This window comes from Anabrus simplex, chromosome 2 (genome assembly GCF_040414725.1).
Source record: "Anabrus simplex isolate iqAnaSimp1 chromosome 2, ASM4041472v1, whole genome shotgun sequence".
Lineage (NCBI taxonomy): Eukaryota > Metazoa > Arthropoda > Insecta > Orthoptera > Tettigoniidae > Anabrus > Anabrus simplex.
The window spans coordinates 1063254980-1063275957 of NC_090266.1; the positions used below are offsets into that span (position 1 = coordinate 1063254980).

The 20978-nt window shown below is 38.1% G+C and overlaps 1 protein-coding gene across 3 annotated transcripts in view; it reads right to left on the reverse strand.

Moving 5' to 3' along the window:
• The window catches only part of LOC136864694 (ATPase family gene 2 protein homolog B), a 265266-nt gene that overhangs the window by 16269 nt on the left and 228019 nt on the right, over positions 1–20978 (reverse strand). Inside the window, exon 8 of one of the 3 annotated variants that reach the window (XM_067142015.2) lies at positions 19519–19565. The exons of the other annotated variants lie outside the window; for them this stretch is intronic. Within the exon in view, the coding sequence (XP_066998116.2) occupies positions 19519–19565 (47 nt within the window). The remainder of the gene's footprint in view (positions 1–19518; positions 19566–20978) is intronic. 3 annotated transcript variants of the gene reach the window in all.

The window sequence follows — 20978 nt, forward strand, 5'->3', positions numbered from 1 at the left end:
TTCCTGAGCTCCCAGCTCAAATATATAATTCAAAATGAGAACTAATTTAGTCAAGGGCAGAAATTCCCTAATTCAAAGATCACTTGCTCCCAAAATTACAATGTCAAGCCTTCCAGGGGCACCCTTCACAATTACAAAGCTTGAAAAAAAGCTAACAGGCTCTCAGGTTTCCAAGCCTACTCAAGGCAACATCAACTTACAATCATTGGCCTCTCAAGGCACAACTTACAATTTGAAAATGATTTATACAGGGGTATTTAATACCCAACCTACGGGGCCTTCATGAAAAAGGAACAGGTTAAATAACTGGCCCAAATACAAAATGAATGGAGGAGTCCACTGCGCTCCAAGATAATGAAAACTTAAAAACTTACAGGGCTCTAGGCCGATGAAACAAGAGCTATTCCCAAACTACTGAGGTGACTGGCATAGAATTTACTTTAACACATTACAGAAGGAAAAACAGTTACTAAACGTAGTCACCTCAAACCAAGATGAAGGGGAGCTCGAGAGGGTACATCACTCTCTATCCCCGATTTACAGTTAAAGATTTTATGAAATTTTTACATTAGCCGGAAAAAAGTTACATTTTAGAAACGTGGGTTACATGGTTAAAGATTCGGACCTTCCCCTTGGAATAATTTGCGGAGGTAGCAAGAAAGAATAAAGTTATGTGGCCATTACCTTGTAGAAGTTCCAACTGCCGACGAAAGAGGCCGTCCGCTTCCTGCTTAAACACGCGCACTCAGAAAGACGACGATCAATTGGCCAAGAAACGTGAAAAGCCGCAGTTTATAAACCCTCAGGGAAGAATCAAGATCATTCAAGACTAAACCAGCCACACCCTCTCAATTTAATTGGTTAATCTCAAAATTACACTCAGAATCGAACAAGAACCCTGTGATAGGTTGAAAATTAATTACAGAAATTTTTGATTGGCCAGATTCAAACCTGGTGGAAAGAAAAAAAGGAGGGTTGCCAACCCAAAAATAAATGAACATAGATCAGTTATGGAAAAACTAGGAATACAAAACTTCTTTAAGTTATAAGTTCTTACAACTTGCACCAGAGTGCATGATCATAGTTTTTAGTAGTGTCATCTGTGGAAGAATGTCCAAACTTCTTGATGAATGGCAAACAAAACAAGGAGGAATTCACTCAGTTTAGGAAACTTCACAACAAAACAATTACTTAATTTTTCAGTGGTGACATCTTCTGATTAAAGTTCTAATTTCTTGTTGTAGTAGTTTCCACTTTAGTTCGATAGAGGAGTTCATTTAGGCGCTAATTTTGAATGTGCGGCATTGAGGTGTACCTCCCGGTACAGTCAGATCTGTCACGTCAAAACCTGCCTTGATATTTTTTTACACTGCAAGAGTAAGTTAAATGAAATGCACTCTCAAGTGTTTAGCGGCTAATACGCACTGGAATTGTTTTTTAATCTATTATTTAAATATTGCTGAAGTTACTAATTTTTATTTACATGGAAACCGTTCATGTAAGAGGTTTGTACAATCCTCAGCACTCAGCCATTGATGCTCGCGAAGGGAACTGTGCAGTAATAGCGTGAACTTGGCCTTGAGTCAATGGATAGATGATGTTACACTACTCTATTTGAGAAATTAATATATTACAATAAATAACAAATTTATACATACATCATTGTTATAATAATCAGTTCCTTGTCATCACTAAAACCCTTGTCATCACTAAAACGTGGCATATCTACGGAGTGATCAAAACAGATATTTTCCTAGCACCACGCACATATAACAAAAGAAAAGTTACTGCATTCAGGCACATTGCAATAATTGCAAGGATATATATTTTTTTTTTCAGACAAAATTGGGATGGAGTAAGAAATGATCTCGGACACCATTATACCGTTCTGCGTACGTACCATGCATATTTTATCAAGTTCATAAAACATGATGACAACTGGTAATGTATGAATGACTTTAAGTTTTCAGATACGGTTTCTCTGAAAAACATTGATTACAAGATTTTCTGCAGTTAAATAGTCTCTTTTCAACCGGCACTCCAAATGTTACCTGAGGTTCCTGAAGACAAATATAATCAGTAGAAGCCCTCTCCTCTACATCCTCACTAAAACCCCCTTAAAACCCTCATAACCATTTGATGAAATCTGTAACCTTTATTTACAACCTTCTTTATGTCATGTCCTTCACAAGAGAGTCCAGAATAGTTTCCACATACACTGTGCACCTGTTTTCATACCTTTTTCACAAAAGTTCACTCGCCACCAAACCGTGACTAACAAGAGAGTGGTAACTCCTCTGTACCTTAAAAACTCTCTCATGAGCTTCTCAAAAACTTGGCGCATATACCATATTTTATAGCATTATTAATGCCCCTGGATAATTTACGCACCACAATATTCTTTTTCGTTCTTTTCAAAGGGGGGAGATGAATCATCGCACAGTTCCGGATGCATTTCAAAATAAGGATGTCAAGTAGTAGCCTTCTTATTGCAAAACCTGGCACATTAGGAAGTATGGTACCAGTGCACTAATTCAGCGAGTGAATCAGCATAGGCCTAACTAGTGATGCTCTATTCCAGTCGGATACAAACATATTTTATGAGTGTTCCGAGTACTTGAGACACGTGCCCTGTGATCTCAAAATTATTTGTTAATCCACAATAAGCAAGTATTCGAGTAAACTACATCATTTAATCTTACGGTGATTGGTTATGCTAAAACACACGGGAAAAGGTCAGTGGGCCACAAGTACCCAGTGTCTGAATGTAATATGCACCACTGAAAGAAACAGAAAACTGCACTTCAATTGACCAACAAGTCTCGCAAAGCATTTCATGGCCCAAGAAGTGGCAAGTTTCCACAAAGTAAATGAGGATCTGCAGAAATATGTGATTTTGCTATGCCATCAATGGATATACCACTTCTCCTGACATGCGGTATTTTAACATACATACTGAGACATGCTAATATAGCATGTAAAGCCATGTTTCTCTTATTGCTAAGAGCTTGTATCAGTTTTAGCTTGATTGACTTAACTATTTCCAAGGTTGTACTACAGAGGGCAGCACCCTCAGTTGTGAACATGGAGGGTCATTCTTTCCGGCGAGTCGGTAACTTTATCTCTTTGACTCGAATGTTTGTTGTGGTTATGAGAGAGGAATATAAAATGGACTCCCCCAGATCGGAGTGGCTTTTCTGAGCTACAGATGGGTATTTAGTCGATTCAAACTCAGCCTATACAGCCATCCATCTTTTTAATTTGACGGCTGATATTGCAGGTATGGTGATCCTTGTATTTATATTGGTCCCATGATTATCTCGTGGTTTTCTTGTGCCTTTAATCATAGCTGATTGACATGCATCTTTCTGCTCTGCGGCGTGAATGGACCGCGTGTTTGTTGATGTTATTGTGATGGTGCGATATGGGTAACTGGGTCTCTGATCAATTCTATTTATGTGCACTGCATTCTAATGTATTTTGCCCTCAAATGAATGTATGCCCTGCTGTCGACAAGGAGATCCATTAGTGTCATACAGAGTGTGTATGCTGGTGGACCTATGCGTGACCAATGAGTATCTCTTATCCTGCTGATGAAATATTTGCGCCGTGCACGTTACTCTGACATATGTGAGACCTTTGTTTGTGACCATGAGGGTCATACTACATGAGTTTGTGACCAACTTATTCAATGGAGCTACTGCTCGCATTGTTGCCCGATACCAGCAATGTCTGAATGTTTGGGTGTGTGTTCGTGAGTGTGGGGAGTAAAAAGATGACGTATCGGTCAGTTTAATTTTTCCTTTTGATCTTTTTTCCGTACCTTGTGTTTGTTTTTTGGTACGGTGTTAATTATTTTGCCTTGGTCCCTGTTTTGACCGTTTGCTTGCGCGCGAGTCTGCCATGTTTGTTTACTTAAATTCTGGTGATGCTCATGCCTGTGATTCCCTTTGGATTTGACATTTGTTCTTTGGTCCAGTGTTGTTTTCTCTCCCGGCCATCCCAATACCTGCATTCCTTTCATATATCTGCTCTGTGTTTCTTCTCCAGGATGCTTGGGGATACCAATATAAATGGTCCATTATTGGACATAATAAATTTTCCAGCTAACTCATTTTTGGTTGCCAGCGTTTCGCCCTCGTGTGCTAGGGTGGGCTCAACTGTTGGTACCTAGCACACATCCCAATACGCTGGCTAGTGCATACCGTGGAGGCCACTGCGTAGGCTAACTGGAGCCACCGGCAGTGCCAATGCACTAAGAGACTTTGTCTCATCAGCAAAAATTGATGTCTGCTTGGCCATCAGATGATATAGATGTTAATTCCCATAGGGAATCTGAAATATTTGTCCTGAATGAGTAAATTTATAATACCAATATAAATGGTCCATTATTGGACATTATAAATTTTCCAGCTAACTCATTCTTGGTTGCCAGCATTTCGCCCTCGTGTGCTAGGGTGGGCTCATCAGTTGGTACCTAGCACACATACCAATACGCAATGGCCTCCACGGTATGCACTAGCCAGCGTATTGGTATGTGTGCTAGGTACCAACTGATGAGCCCACCCTAGCACACGAGGGCGAAACGCTGGCAACCAAGAATGAGTTAGCTGGAAAATTTATAATGTTCAATAATGGACCATTTATATTGATATTATAAATTTACTCATTCAGGACAAATATTTCAGATTCCCTATGGGAATCAACATCTATATCATGCTTGGGGATGTTATCTTTCTATAGCTATTGTTGTCGAGATGATGATGGAGTTTGATGGATGCGTATGTAAAACAATGTAATTAATCTCGTGGAAAGAACGATCAAACAAATTTGTGTGGATTGTTTTGAAATTAGCTAATTATGTAGCGAAATTATAATTGAGACGGTTAGCACGTCGTAAATTAAATATTAATTTGGGTGTTTGTGAAATGCTGTGCTCACAGATTTATGTTACTACTTCGACTGAACCAAATGAACACATGTATGTATCCTTCTTATATTTTTTTCTATTGGTGGCTTCATTTTCTTTTTCTCTGAAATCTTATTATATTAATAAACCCTAATTTAAAATTTATTTGAATTTTATTGCTAGTAGTTAGTTTCAACCCTGTTGTGCATTGTTAATGAGGGACGTTTCCAGTTCAGGGCTGTCTTGGCTTTTCCTAGTCGGGGTCCACGCCTCAAATCTCCCAAAGTGCGTATTGTATTATGTATATGTAGCAAAGGCTTTTCAGTCTGTCAAACACATAGCAAATACAATGTAAATTAAAACACTAAAAGCATATCTGTAAAACACACACTAACGTACAAAGAATGACATGTTTCGTTCTACAAGAACATCCTCATATTCTATCAAATCACTTAAAATAAGCTTATATATGTACAGTATTGTTTACGTAGCGTAAACTTGTCAATGATAGAGAGATGAGTGATAACATGAAACAGTAATGACAAAAAATAAATTATATACAATTATAATATAGTGAAAAACTTACGTATTTATCTAGACTGCCGATGTTAAGTCTGTTGTCACCAAACACTATTTCAGGACTGTGGTCATGGAAAGTTTGTGGTGAGCCACGCTGTGCGTGGGGAGGGGAGGGCAGGACAGGGAGGGGCCTAGTAGATCGATGTGGATCTCTCCTATTGGATGATAAAATCGGGTAGACTATAGAGTGGAGAGGGGGGGGGAGAGATGCAGGGCGGAGCGGCTGGAGCGCTGTGGAACTTTCCATCAACATTGGAGGGGGGGGGGGGGGGAGAGATGTTATTGACCTATTTCATGTTAATTGTACCTGTAGGTAATATGGATGAATGTAATTATTATAATTTTTATTATTTATAATAGGTGAATGAAGTACGGAACGGTAATATTATTATTATTATTATTATTATTATTATTATGAAAAAAGCAATTCACCTTCCGTGAACATTGGAGAGGGGAGAGAGGTTATTGACCTTTTCCATGCGAATGTACCTTTATGTAATATGGATGAATGCAAATTAGAAATTTTTAGTTGAATAAAGTAAGGGACGTTATTATTATTATTATTATTATTATTATTACTATTATTATTTACGATAGAAGCAATTTAAGGAGTAGGTGTTGTCAGATATTATGCGAGTAGAGCAAATAGGGGGAAATTATTTAAATGTGTATTATTATTATTATTATTATTATTATTATTATTATTATTATTATTATTATTATTATTATTATTATTATTTACGATAGAAGCAAATTAAGGAGTAGGTGTTGTTAGATATTATGTGAGTAGAGCGAATAGGGGGGAATTATTTAAATGTGTATGCTCATTCAGGTTATTGGCATTAGTATTTTTTGCGACGTAAATTTCTATTGCTTCTTTTATATTCAAAGATTTACTTTTATTTTCGAAGTGTAAAATTTTTAGATCAGTGTTGATGTCTGTGAAATGGTGTGAACAGTCGTAGATGTGCTCCCCGAAGGCTGAATGCCGATTATATCTGATCGCGTTTTTGTGTTCTTTGTATCTTGTATGGAAATTACGTTTTGTTTGACCTATGTATGTGGCGTTGCAGTTAGGTTCTTGGCATTTGAGTTCATACACTCCTGACTTTGAGAAAGGGTCCTTTTTGTTTAAGTTGCACCTGCTGAAGTGTCTCTGTAGTGTGTTATTCGTTAACTAAGTCAACACTGGAAAACATGGCTTCATTTTTAACAAATTGTATTATGTAGTATATTATCGGTAAGGGAGGGGTGTGGTTCAGTACATACATACATCATTATAGGCCGTTATGCCTTTCAGCGTTCAGTCTTCAAGCCTCTGTGAATTAACTAAATGTTGCCACAATCCTCTATTTGCAACTAGTGCTGTGGCCTTGTTTAGTTCTATACCTCTTATCTTTAAATTGTTAGAAACCGAGTCTAACCATCGTCGCCTTGGACTCCCTCTACTTCTCTTACCCTCCATAACACAGTCCATTAAAGAAGAGAAATAGATGTAATACATGGGATCGGCGTTTCAGATTTTAAGGTAAGCCGAGGCTAGATGATTAATTTTATGAAGAGAAATTGACTTTCTCTTTAACGAAGAACATCATTATCCAAAAAATGTTGAATATTTCAACCAAAAACTCACTGATTTTCTTTGCTTCATGATTGGGAAGCAGAAAGTGAAGAAATATTTTCTTTCCCAAATAGAAAAAGCAGGTCAGATCAGATGCCATCAGTTTCAATATGCCACAAAGTCGAACAATTGATAAAAAAGGGACATCACGTGTTATCATACACACTACTGGAAGCGAAAAACGACGATGTCTGCAATGCTTGCTGTAACAACTGATGGCAGAAAGTTTGCACCTTATATTTTTCTGAAATGAAAAACAATGCCAAAAGTAAAATTTCCATGAGGAATCCATGATTGTACACAAGAAAACTGGTGGAGTGACATGTCACTCAAACAAGATTGGATACAAACAGTTTGGGAAAACTGAGCGGGGCCTCTCCTTCAATATCCAGCCTTGGACAGTTTTCATGGCCACCTGACAGAAGACATTATGAAATTATTGGAAACCATGAAAACCCACTTGGCAGAGATTCCTGGTGGACCGACATGGGTAGTTCAACCCTCGGATGTTTCGATAAATATACCGTTCAAGGACAATGCGCAAAAACTATTAGTGTTGAATGGTGGAAAAGTGTGCCTGAATTTACTCCAACGGGCAAGATTCAAAAACCACCTCTGGAACTCCTTTGTGAGTGAACATCGTGCGCTTAGGAAATGTTTCTTCGAAAAGAGTTCAAGAAAATAGGAATCTCGAATATGTTGGATGGGTGTGAAGATGACTTCTCGTAAAGAGATGGGAGCAGTGACAGCAGCAGAAATTCTTCCTGCAGTACCAGTAGGGACATTAATGACATCAGCCCTGAAAGGTCCTTTCCTTTCTGCCAGTGTGTCCTTATTCATATTTATTTTGCTTCAGGTCATATTATCAGCTCGTACAGGAAGAATAGTTTCCAGTGTTCATACTTCACAAACCCGTGAGTACAATTTGCCTGATGTACTCTATTTGACCGTACAGAAGAAAACTTATGTCATAATTTTATTCCAAAGGACAATAACTGAAAATGAGTTGAACGAAGTTTGTGTATAGTATATCTGATCTGTAACTTTTAAATGTAAATAAATTTTAAATATAATTGTTGTACATCTGAATTCGTTGAATAATTTACACACCCAAATTTTTTGCCTGCATTTTTTGTCAACAAACTTAGGTTAATTATGTGAGAAAATACAGTATCCTGTCATTCTGACAGTTAAAGCTCTCTTCAATGGTGAAAACTGTCTCAACGACGAAGAGAATTCTCCAATGCCCATTATTGGCATACCGCTAGAGGAGCTGCCCTGATTTCAGTTTCCTCTGCTGCTTCAGCAGTATCAGGAAATGTCCATTGCTCTGCCGACAAGCTCTAAGTTCAACGTCTTCATAAAGTACCCTGGGTATTGATCGCAGTGAAATGTTGAGCTCCCATGCCATTATCTTCTGCTTTCGGATGAGATTTTGCCAGATATGGGCTGCCAATTTTTTTTACACTGCAAGCTTTTGCTAATTTTCTGCTGTTTCAGGGCTTGGAAATTCTCAGTAGGTGATTTCCCAACCCCATGTGAGGCAATTACATCTACCCTGCATTCAATTTCATCCTATTCCATGCTTAACCCAAGAATATATTCTCTTTCTCATTCACTGTTCAACACACATTCTTCAGGACTATCCTTTAGCACAAGGGTTGCTTACAACCCGGAAAACTGGTTCTATAGTCCAAGCCAAAAGTTTGAGACAGTATTCATAGATAGACTAGGAATATAAAAAAACACAAAGGTCCAATAATACAGTACTACTTAGTAGAACTCCCCTCTTAATCACTACAATATCTGAGATTGCTTCACCAGTTCTCTGAGTTCTATGTTCTAGAATTTAGCCACCCATTCAATAACTTCTTTTATCTAGTTTAATAACCCCCATTTTCATCAGTGATGATGATGACGATCATGATGATGATGATGATGATGATGATGCTTGTTGTTTAAAGGGGCCTAACATCTAGGTCATCGGCCCCTAATGGTACGAAATGAGATGAAATGAAATGACAAATTAAAAGGCCAAAAACATCCACTGACCACAATTCAAAACGTGAGGATGAAGAATGAATGGATGGATGGATATGAATTTAAAACGATCAGTGGAACCGACCCACAGTGCCTCACATGCACAGAAGCTGGCGTAGAACAATAGTATTACTGACCAAGGGACTGCTTCTATAACACAATACTGAATCGATGATACTTGTAGTTGAAAGGGGTCCAAAATCCAAGTGAGCGGCCCTTCAGAATGGTACTTATCGTTAGGAAAGTAGAACAATGGTATTTGTCATGTTGCGGTACTAATTAATAGTAGCGTAGACTCGTGGTATTCCACCCATTATGGTACTACTCACAGGTAATGAAATTCGCACATGTATTATAGACCTATACTGTTTCGCACATTGCAGCGCCATTTACAGGCAACGCAAACCTATGGTGTTCATCACATAAGGGTACTAACCACAGGAACTCGTACTATACCATAGTGTTCCTCATATAGTGGGTACTAAGCATAGGCAAGCCAGAACCATGAGTTCCCTCATCCCATGGTATCACTCATATAGTGCTACTAATCACAGGTACTGTAAAAGCCGTTGCGCTCTCGTTTGCTATTAATCACAAACCTATTTGGTACCCAACATAGTGTTACTACGTGCAAGTAAAAGTGACCCATGGTGTTCCCTGCGTGGTGGTACTAATCACAAGTAGTTTCATGGTTCTAATTTGATCATCCCTTGGTCATCCCTTTTAGCCGCCTCTTACGACAGGCAAGGGATACCGTGGGTGAATTCTTTGTATGTGTCCCCCACCCACAGGGGGTATTTTCATCAGTAGTCTCCTATGATTTACCACAAAAAAAGTCTTAGATAGGCCAATAGTGATACAGTCCATGTGACCACATCAATCAATCAATCAATCAATCAATCAATCAATCAATCAATCAATCAATCAATCAATCAATCAATCAATCAATCAATCAATCAATCAATCCAGTTTGTAATTTTGCAAATCTGTCTAATATAGAGGGGCTGCCTGGCCGAGGCGGTAAAGGCGTGCTCGGTTTGTCCGGAAGGACGTGGGTTCAAATCCCCGTCAGGAAGTCACAAAATTTAAGAAACGAGATTTCCACTTCCGGAGGTGCATATGGCCCTGAGGTTCACTCAGCCTACACCAAAAATTAGTACCACGTTAATTCCTGGGGGCAAAGGCGGCCGGGCGTAGAGCTAAGCACTCTACCCCATCAAGTGCTAAGGTTAACAGTGGTGGAAGCCTTTACCTTCCACTCCTCCAAGGGCCTTCATGGTCTGTACGGAGGTGACTTTGCTTTGCTTTGCTTTGCTTTGCTTTGCTTTGCTTTGCTTTGCTTTGTCTAATATAACCAGAAAGAATGTTTTTCCAGAGCTCAAATACAACATACATAAAGTTGACTGGCCTGCAATTATTTGCTTTATAAGTACATTCCTGTTTTCACACTCCTCAATGATTATTTAAAACCCATTCATAGACTATTTACATTTCTATTTACCATTTTCAGCTGATCATAATTACTTTTCAAAAACTCCCTCATGCCTCTAATTAACCATATGGTACTGCTTAACAGCCATACTTTTACAACCTTCCATTTCATCACATTTATTTTTAACTACGTCCAAAACAGGATCATAATCACAAGTGTTTGGAAGTTTATGAACAAAAGAATTACAAAATATGGAAGCAAATATGCCCTAAAAACTAGGTGTGTATGACCTAAATGAAGGTAAATTATGACTTAAGCATTTTAGTGATATGTAGGAAGTATTAGAGTATTACAGTACTAACATTAAAGGACTTAAGTACCTACCAAAAAATGATAAACGATAATGCAGCAGACACATTTAATCATGCAAAATAACAGAGTTACAAACATGTAAAAAAAATTTAACATTAATTCAGTATTAACCTGTTTTCTGCTAATTGTCAGTATAAGTCAGAAGATAATGCCTAAGAGGAAATCATCTTCTCTGCCAGGATTGCACATCACGACCATTTGCATTCTGAGGTTATCGAAAAGAGATTTCCTTCGAAGGTCACTCAGTATTTTCTTGTACTGAGAGAAGCACCTTTCTACATTACATGACATCTCATGTGTGTATTTAAACATAGTCAGTTCACTGCTGCTTAGCTGTGGGTCAGCTTCATCTAGGCCAGATCCACTACCTTCTAAAATGGCACAAATTCAGCACATTGTTATGTACCCCACATTTGTATCTTACTGGATTAGTTCTTCACTGTCATTGACACTAACCCTTGCTTGTTCTACTTTGGATACCATGTCCTTTACTTTTCCCAAACTCCCATATAATTCTAAACCAGCAGTTTCTAGGCAGGAGATTGTTTTTGACAAATCTCCATTATTTGAAGTAATATATGCTAATTTTCATGATAAATCATTGGAAAACAGTTCCTGTAAAATTGTTATTGACAATGCTTCATTACTGTCAAAAGCAGAAATAATTTCTCGCACAGTTTCATAATAGTATTCCAATGCTTTGCATCCCCCATCGGGTAAGCAATGGCTGAGGAGGAAGAGGAAGTGCAGGCATATGATCTTTGAATTTTGAATTTTAATGAAGCCTTTACGAATATTTTCTTAATGTTTGATATTAGCATCTCAACATCAGGAAAATTCTGCCATATTTCCTCAGCAACCCTGTGCAAACCATGAGCAAGACACATTAAACAGACCATTTTTGGGTAGAATACTATGAGTTCCATAAGAATTTTCAGAAGCGCTCATTGTTCACTTTATTAAGCAAAATATTGGTAGAAACCAAAATTTTAACACAGGACTTTTAAGAAAACAGAAAGTTTGGTAGACAAAGATTTTGCTGTATCAAACAAAAGAGCCTGTCTGTTTTGTTGAGAAGACTTTTGATTCATGCAGCTTTTATGCTTAGCCATAGTGCAGTACTGTTGCACATTAAATTGCTTTACTGCCTGTTTCACTTGCTTTACAAGAAAGCATTGTTCCACCAGTATTGAAGATCTCCTCACTGAACTCTTTCACATAATTTCTCAATATTACACCCTCACTCCACAGCACTTTAAGGCATGATTGGGTTCACTCCATTACTACAAGTGTGGCCAATCTTAAATTCGTTGGTGGTGAAAGGGCAGTGGGGGGGGGGGTGGAACCGAACCCAGCAGGAGATAACATGGAATTTCCTAGTTTGCTAAGTGCTTCTGAGCTCAATATACTGGAGTGACATCCTACTCAATGAGATATCCGAGCAGTGTTAGAAATCAGGTCTCATAAACCAGCTATTTGTCTGTTTCGGAAAAAGGAAGAAAAATATATCTACAACAGTATTTGGAAATCCTGTGCCTGAAACTCGATGCAGATAACATGTACCATCTTAAAAATGCCACCTCAATATAACAAAAATGCTCAAAATACGACGGTTGGGGCATAATTCAAGGCAACTACTTTTTCTCTGCACAAATATTGGATCTGCCAGACAAATGGAAATATACAGATGAGAGTAGGGAGGGTAAGGTGCTGTGGAATGTACAAATAATGCTGAGTAGGTTTACCAGGTATAGGATATAAAGCAAGGAAACTGTCAGCCATGAAGTCCTTATGCTACAAAATGTTTAATCTCAGAGAATACAGTAATCTTTACAGTTAACCCTAGAAGTAGTCCCCTAGATTGTCTACACCATGTTGCCAAAAACGTGGGAGACAACGGATACCAGTCACCACATCATGTGTGAATTTTGCAATCTCACATTTCACAACATTGGCGATGTCCTTTTGTGTCCCAAACCATCTCTCAGGCAATGGTTCTTTCACTTTGAGGATGAGCTCAAAATTGCATGGAGACAGGTCCAGTGAGTATGGCAGGTGTTCCAGTACATCCCACCCTCAAGTTGCTCCCATGCAGCCTCTGCTGCATGCAGTCTGGCGTTGTCATGGAGAAGGAAGCTTGTTTTGGCTTGTAACTCAAGTAGTGTCCATCTTCCGTCCATGCCCATGCACTTGGTAATTACTACACGAGACACATCAGTCCAGACACTAGCAGTTCGTTCATACCATTGCACATTGCTGCTTGTTTCACTTCTGTGCTGAAATGCTCCTGCCCATCTTGCAACGGTTGAGTACAGAAGGACATTATTCCCCAAAGCTTGCACAAGCTCTCCATAACATTCATTGGCATTGTGACCCCCGGTGAACAGTCAGTCACATATTAATGTGTACTACATGTTTTGACTCTCTGTGGAACATCTTTGCTGCATAGATTACAATACTTAAATTACACATAATCAAAATAACACTTTGATACAAACTGAAGTAGGAAATTTTGAAAAAAATGCAGTACTGTTACAATACACATGTTATTGATGCTAACACACTAAAAAACATTTATGTTCAACTGATTATTAAAAGAGGAAGAGTTGAATCAATGTCACATTAAAATAATTACTGTGTGAACTTGTAATGCAGGTGTTGAATGTATAGTGTTCCAATTAGCAGGGAACATCTCTCAAAAATGAGTACCAGGTTAATTCCTGGGGGCAAAGGTGGCCAGACGTAGAGCTGACCACTCTACCCCATCACATGCCACGGTTAACAATGGTGGAAGCCTTTACCTTCCACTCCTCCAAGGGCCTCCATGGCCTTACGGAGGTGGCTTTGTCTTTTGTCTTTCTTCGTTATGCCCGTTTACAGAGTGCGTTGAAATCTGTTAGCTTGATGATGGTTTTCCTTACTTCTTCTCCTCCCAAAATCTCTTCATGAACTCGCTATGCTGTTTCTTGCATTCTTCCGTCAATTGTTTCCCTGTGGTTCTTTTAGCCTTTTCCATGAATATGTGTTTTGCAACCAGAGTTCCAAAAGCCTTGCAATCCCTGATGGTATCTTCTGTGATATTCATTTCTTTTAAGTCCTTTATTTCCTCTAACCATCTGATTTTGATCTTCTTTGAATTAATTATACCAAGCAGTTTTTTTGCATATCTAGTGTCGTCAATTCCACAGACGCGGCCATAGAATTTCAATCATCTCCTGCGTACGGTATTGGTGAAATTAATACTTCCTTCTTCTTTTTTAGACTCCTTCTTCATGCCTGGTGAACATCGTTTCACAATTACCACAGTTTAGTCCATTTAGCACCTGGCCTGTCAGTAAACAAAGGATTATGTCAGGATCTCAGCATTTTAAGCATTGAAAATAAAGGCATCCTTTTAAACATTTATACTTTAGGAATTTTCAGATAATGTCTTAGTACAATACCGAGGAACGATTACTTTGATCAAATTATGAAATCCACGCGAGTGAAGCCGCGGGTAATTGCTAGTTTTTTATAAATACATGGACCTGTTTATTTCTACAATGGTTTACATCATTTTAAACCTTGAACATTTAGCTATTTTTCTACATAATCACTGTTTCGGTCCATGCATTTTTGTAGACGCTGTGACAGTTTTTGTATGCCCATGTCATACCAGCTCACCGCCATGCTGTTCAGGAAGTTGTTAACCTCATCTTTCACCTCATCGTCGGTACTGAATCGCTTACCAGCCAAATGCTCTTTCAACTCAGGAACAAGTGATAGTCACTGGGCACTGCAACATATTAAGTTTTGGAGATATACTGTAGATATGCTAATTTTAAAAAATTCACCCCCTTTTCATTTCCCTTAAGTGGATTTTCCGATATAAGGTGTTTATATTTCTTTACTTTTACAGGAAATTCCAAATACCAGTTTTCAAATCTGTAATATGTTACGTGTCTGTAATAATTTGCAAATAGTCTTTTTAAAAATTCACCCCGTTTGTCACTCCTGTTCACCCCCTATTCATCAGATTATCCAAAAACACAAAAATACATGTTTCTTTATTTTCAAAGGGGATTCCAAATACCAATTTTCATGTCTGTAACATCTTCAGTTTTTGAGATATAAGTCTCCTCATAAAAGGGGGTCAACCATTTCCCCCCTTTTTCACCCCCCCCCCCTTTATGGGATTTTCCATAAGCAAAAAAATGTGTGTTTATTTTTAAAGGAGATTCCAAATACCAATTTTTACGTCTGTAATCTTTTAAGTTTTTGTGATATAGATATCCTCCTTTCATAAATTAACCCCCCTTTTTCACCCCCTTAGCAAAGAAATATCCAAAAATCCTCCCTTAGTGAGCACCTACACCCTAATATAAATGTATCCCCAACATTTCATTTCTTTATGTCCAGTAGTTTTGGCTCAGCGATGGTCGGTCGGTCGGGCCGGCCGGCCAGCCAGCCAGCCAGCCAGTCAGGACATGTTATTTTATATATATATAGATAGGAGACCTTATTTTTGGGATTACCTTTGTATGTTGTGATATTACTGATATCAAAAGAATCGTTAGGAGAAGTAAGAAATAACGGTATTAATTGAACAATGGATACAAAATTATAATGAAGAGTACATTTCATGTGTAGTCTAAGCACTTTGCCCTTCTCTATTTAAAGGCGGCTGCCTAGCCGTAATTACCGTGTTTTCTGTTGGGGCACAGAAGCATGAAGAAAGAAAATTACAGAGAAGTCATAGTAATAAAGATACAAATGAAATTTCTTTTGCACTTCATTCCTAAATGATCAGTGCACAGATGGCGGAACGCTGTTAGTACTGTGTGTGTGTGTGCTCCCAGTTTTCAATCATAAGCAGGTGTAGTAGGGCGTAATTCGTTACAAAAATAGTGAATTTCAACTTTAAAAGTGTGTGTTGTTTACTTCACGACATCACTCAGTGCGGTCCAGTGGATTTTTGCAAATATAAACAAAATTTAAGTATGGGAAGAGACAAGAGGAATGCGGCCAGCCGGGGAACCAGGACCGAGACGGAGTCTGCAGCCGGAAGTGGGAGTGAGGCGACCCTAGCGGACAGCATTGTTCAGCAGGTAAGGGAAGCTCTACAGTCGAAAGACATTCTTTCGGGTATCGTTCTGGCAATAACTGAAAGTGTCACAAAGGCCATGGCTGAAAAACTCAAGGCCACCCCGTACTTCAACACTGAGATTATCAATGAACTAACAATTGATATTAAAAATAGGGAAATTGAACTGAAAGCGGTGCAGGATGAACTCAAAAGGAGTACTGATGCTCTGGAGCAATACCAACGTAGAGAAAATCTGCGTGTGTTCGGAATTCCCGAATCACCGAATGAGAATACGGACGAACTTTCAGTCAGGTTGTTTAAAGACACACTTGGCCTTGACATTGCCGTGCAGGATACTGATAGGTCTCACCATGTTGACAGGCCGGGGCTGGGAGTGAAACACCCTATAATAGTGAAATTTGTAAGCTATAGGAAAAGGGAGGAAGTCTTTCATAACAAGCGCACGTTAGCAGGCACTGGAATCACTATCAGGGAGGACCTGACTGTGGCTCGCACTCTAGTAGTAAAGGCGGCTGTAGATAAATTTGGAGTGAGAAATGTCTGGACCATACAGGGACGCATTGTTGTAAAAAGAGGGGAAACCAGACACAACATAACAACAATGGATGAACTGAACTCTCTCAAATAAATGAACAATACCATAGTGTAGTTTTTATCTCACCCTGTGTCTGTAGATTCTACTGTGAAATAGATTTCTAGTTCCTCAACTGTTGCTTCCTATGCGATTTCTTCATTTGTAGCAAATTCATAAAATAGTCATATAGCATTCACAAGTTCCACCCACATCTACAAACTTTTTCTCTTCTACTTATTTCTGAAATGCTCACCGGCAGGTGCATTTAAAGCCTGGGGGTACAGCACCTTAGCAAAACCCTACTCTAGACTAACTTTTAAACTGTACATTAGTGTAATTTTATTAATATCCATCTTCTATTATTATTATTATTATTATTATTATTATTATTATTATTATTATTATTATTATCATTATTATTATTATTACTACTACTACTACTTATTTGTCTACTGAAATGTTCAAACCTAAGCTATGTGTATGTAATTATTTGCGTGTCTCTGCCAGTGTGAATGTGCTATCAGTGTTGGTTCCAGGAATGTGTAACCTACTCTTTAAACATGTCAGCAGCTGTGTCCTTGAAACTACTGTTACGGTAGATGAGGCATTCCTGAATGTCATTAATCCAAGTGTATTCCAAGACGAAAATAACCCTTGTGTACTTTCACCAACTGCCTCCAACCCTCAGCCTACTGAACTGCTATTGAAACAATCTCTGTCTCAGTTCTCGCAAAGTCTGCAGTGTTGCCATATCAATTCTCTCTCACTTCTCAGTCACATAGATGAAGTTCGTTCAATAAAATCAACCTGTAACATGCATATTACGTGTATTACTGAAACCTGGTTATCTGATAAAATTAGCTCTACCCTTGTAAATTACAAGGATATACTCTCTATCGGCATGATCGCACTGCCAGGAGCGGTGGTGGTGTAGCAGTATATTGTAGAGATGATATCAAATGTAGAATAATTATCAAATCATCATCTGGCATTACTCCACATACGGAATATATGTTTGCTGAGACCATAATTAACCGTTCTATAAACCACCGAATGTTATTAACATCTCTGACCTTGAATCTAACCTTCTCAAACTAGTACCAACCTACGAGCATATACGACTTCTTGGTGACTTTAACTCAAATATCTTAGCCCCGACTGGCAAATCAGAATGAATCAGCAACCTACTTATCTCCATCGACATGACGATCTTACCACTAGATGCAACTAATCATGTTCATACACTTAGACATACAAGCCATACTGGAATTGACCTCCTGATTACAAATAACCCGCAAAAAGTACTTAAGTACGGCCAATTTCCTGTACCTGGCATCTCAACTCATGACTTAATTTACCTGTGCTACTCTACGTGTACCAAAATACAAAGCTAAATACATTAGTTATAGGGATCCGAAAAATATCAATCTACAACAACTCCAAAATGATGCGTACAGTTTACTTTGGGAAGATATAAAGCAGTTGCACGACACAGACATGAAAGTGACAAGATTTAACTCTCTACTCATAGGACTATATGACAAGCATGCTCCAGTTAGGCAAGCTAGAGTCACTCGCTCGCCTGCACCTTGGTTAACAAGCGATATAAAATCTATGGCTCGCCGTGACACAATGTTCCGCCAATACAAGGAAACAAATAATGAACTAGAATTTGAACAGTATCATCTATTACATAACAGAACAAAGCAATTAATTCGCAATAGCAAATTTAATCACATTAAAAATGTAACAAGGAACTTAAATGCACGTGAAACCTGGAACGAACTTCGAGCTATGGGAGTTTGAAAATGCAAAGAGCCACATATGCCAACTATATCTCTCGATTCACTTAACTCTCACTTCGTAACTAACCCAATAAAGGAATCTCAACCTCAAAATCATGTCAATCTAAATAAAATAATCAGTGACCCTACAGAAAACGAAAATAATTTCTCTTTTCACTCTGTCAGTGTAAATGATGTAAAGTGTATTTTGAATTCAGTTAAGTCACAAGCTAAAGGAGCAGATAACATCCCAATAGGCTTTATAAAAAACATTATTGGTGCGGTCCTACCAATTATTACACACATTGTAAACCACTGTCTCACTACAGGGATGTTTCCAACTGCATGGAAGGATGCTCTAGTAACCCCAATATTAAAGCATACCGGTACCAGAGCAAATGGGTCATCTGATTACCAGCAGATTTCGATTCTTCCCCCTCTCTCGAAAGTTCTTAAACGAGTTGTACACGAACAGCTAGTAGAATTCTTAACCAGACATTCTCTTTTTGACCCATTGCAATCTGGCTTTAGAAAGGGATACAGTACTATGACTGCACTTCTTTGGGTAACAGATGACATAAGACTAGCAATGGACAAAAGGCAGGTGACAATACTGACACTCCTTGACTTTAGTAGTGCGTTCGACATGGTAAATACAGGCATACTATTATCCAGGCTACGCTCTCTGCATATCGGCTCGATAGCCCCTAATTTTTTTTAAGTCATACCTTACAAATCATCGTCAGGGCGCAGTGGTAAACAATCAAAGATCCCAATCGGCTGTAAAATCATCCGGTGTCCCTCAAGGGTCTGTTCTAGGGCCCTTACTGTTCGTCTTGCATATTAATGACATATCTTCCACACTTCAATATTGCAACTATCACTTATATGCTGATGATTTGCAGATATACAAACACACCACTACAAACAATTTACATGAAACAGTTCAGCATATTAATTTGGATATTGAAAGGCTTACCGCCTATGCTAAAAACAACTACTTACTCTTAAATCTTCATAAAACACAACAAAGTATTATCATAGGAAATTCTAAATTATTACATGTAATAAGAAATATCAATCCTCCTCCAATCATAATCAATGACATTGCTGTACCATACCTTAAAAATGTAACTAATCTTGGAATCTCCATCAATGAGAATCTGACCTGGAATGAACACATAACAAATGTATGTAGAAAGGTTCATGCAGCTCTATATCCCCTGAAACGTCACAAGAATTCTTTTCCGCAAAAACTTAAATTAAAATTAATCCAAGCACTACTATTCCCAATTTTTGACTACTGTGATACGGTACTAGTCAATCTAAATGCTGAACAAGCTTTGAGACTTCAGCGAGCACAAAACTCATGCATACGATATGCCTTCCAACTGCGACATGATGCTCATGTTACACCATATTTCAAAATATTGGGATGGCTACGCATAAATGAACGAAGGAATTTTCACTTAAAGACACTTGTTTACCAAGTGCTGTCAACGAACACTCCTACTTACCTCTCTTCTAATTTTCGTTTCCTTTCCTCATTCCATGAAATTAGTACCCGTTCTGGTTCCCTACTTGAAATTCCACTAAGTCAAACAAATTCCTACAATCATTCCTTTTTAGTTACTGCATCGAGACTCTGGAATATACTCCCGATGGACATTCAGCACCTTACTTCATCTCATAAATTCAAATCTGCCAGCCGAAAGTTTTTCCTGTGAACATAAAACTGAGTTGTGTGAGTCATTGTGTGTATGTTGTGTGAATGGGTTTTCTTCATTTATTATTATTATTATTATTATTATTATTATTATTATTATTATTATTATTACACTAATTTCTGTACTGATATGTAGGTTTAACTTAGTCTTAGAATTATCTGTCCATAGTATTATTTCTTTTTAGAATTTCTGTCTTACTTTTATGTTTACATATTTCAATTTTATTGTTTATAGTGGTTAAGTGTAAGAGAGGGCCGTGAGCCCTAACTTCGCCACAAATGTAAGTCAGGAATGAATGAATGAATGAATGAATGAATGAATGAATGAATGAATGAATGAATGAATGAATAAATAAATAAATATATATATATATTTGTATTTGCCCTGATTTTGAATCGAAGTCTTGCCTAATCTTCCTAAACCATTTCAATGTCATTGCCAACCTTACTAACATTCACACACTAAAGTCTCCTAGGAAGTAATCGTCAATATGAGGTAAAACAACAAAACCATTAGAACACCTACATAGGCCCTTATTTTGTCAATGTTACTGTCTTGCCAAGTAGTAAAACAGTGCGTATTTCCTTGTAAATATTTCCTATGAATACAGTAGAACCTTAACGCATCATTCCTGGAACTGTCATTTTCCCATATTCATCGTTCAATTTATTTGGCCCCAAAAATGTTTCATATAAACCACCGTTAAATTTCCCTGCATCTATCGTTCCTCGAACTATCGTTTTATAGCATCGATCATCAAAAAAATATTAGTCCTCGGTCATAATTTTCCCGCATGGATCGATCGTACGTAAGAAAAATAAACGCAAAAGTTCTTTGAATTTAAAGAGACAGCT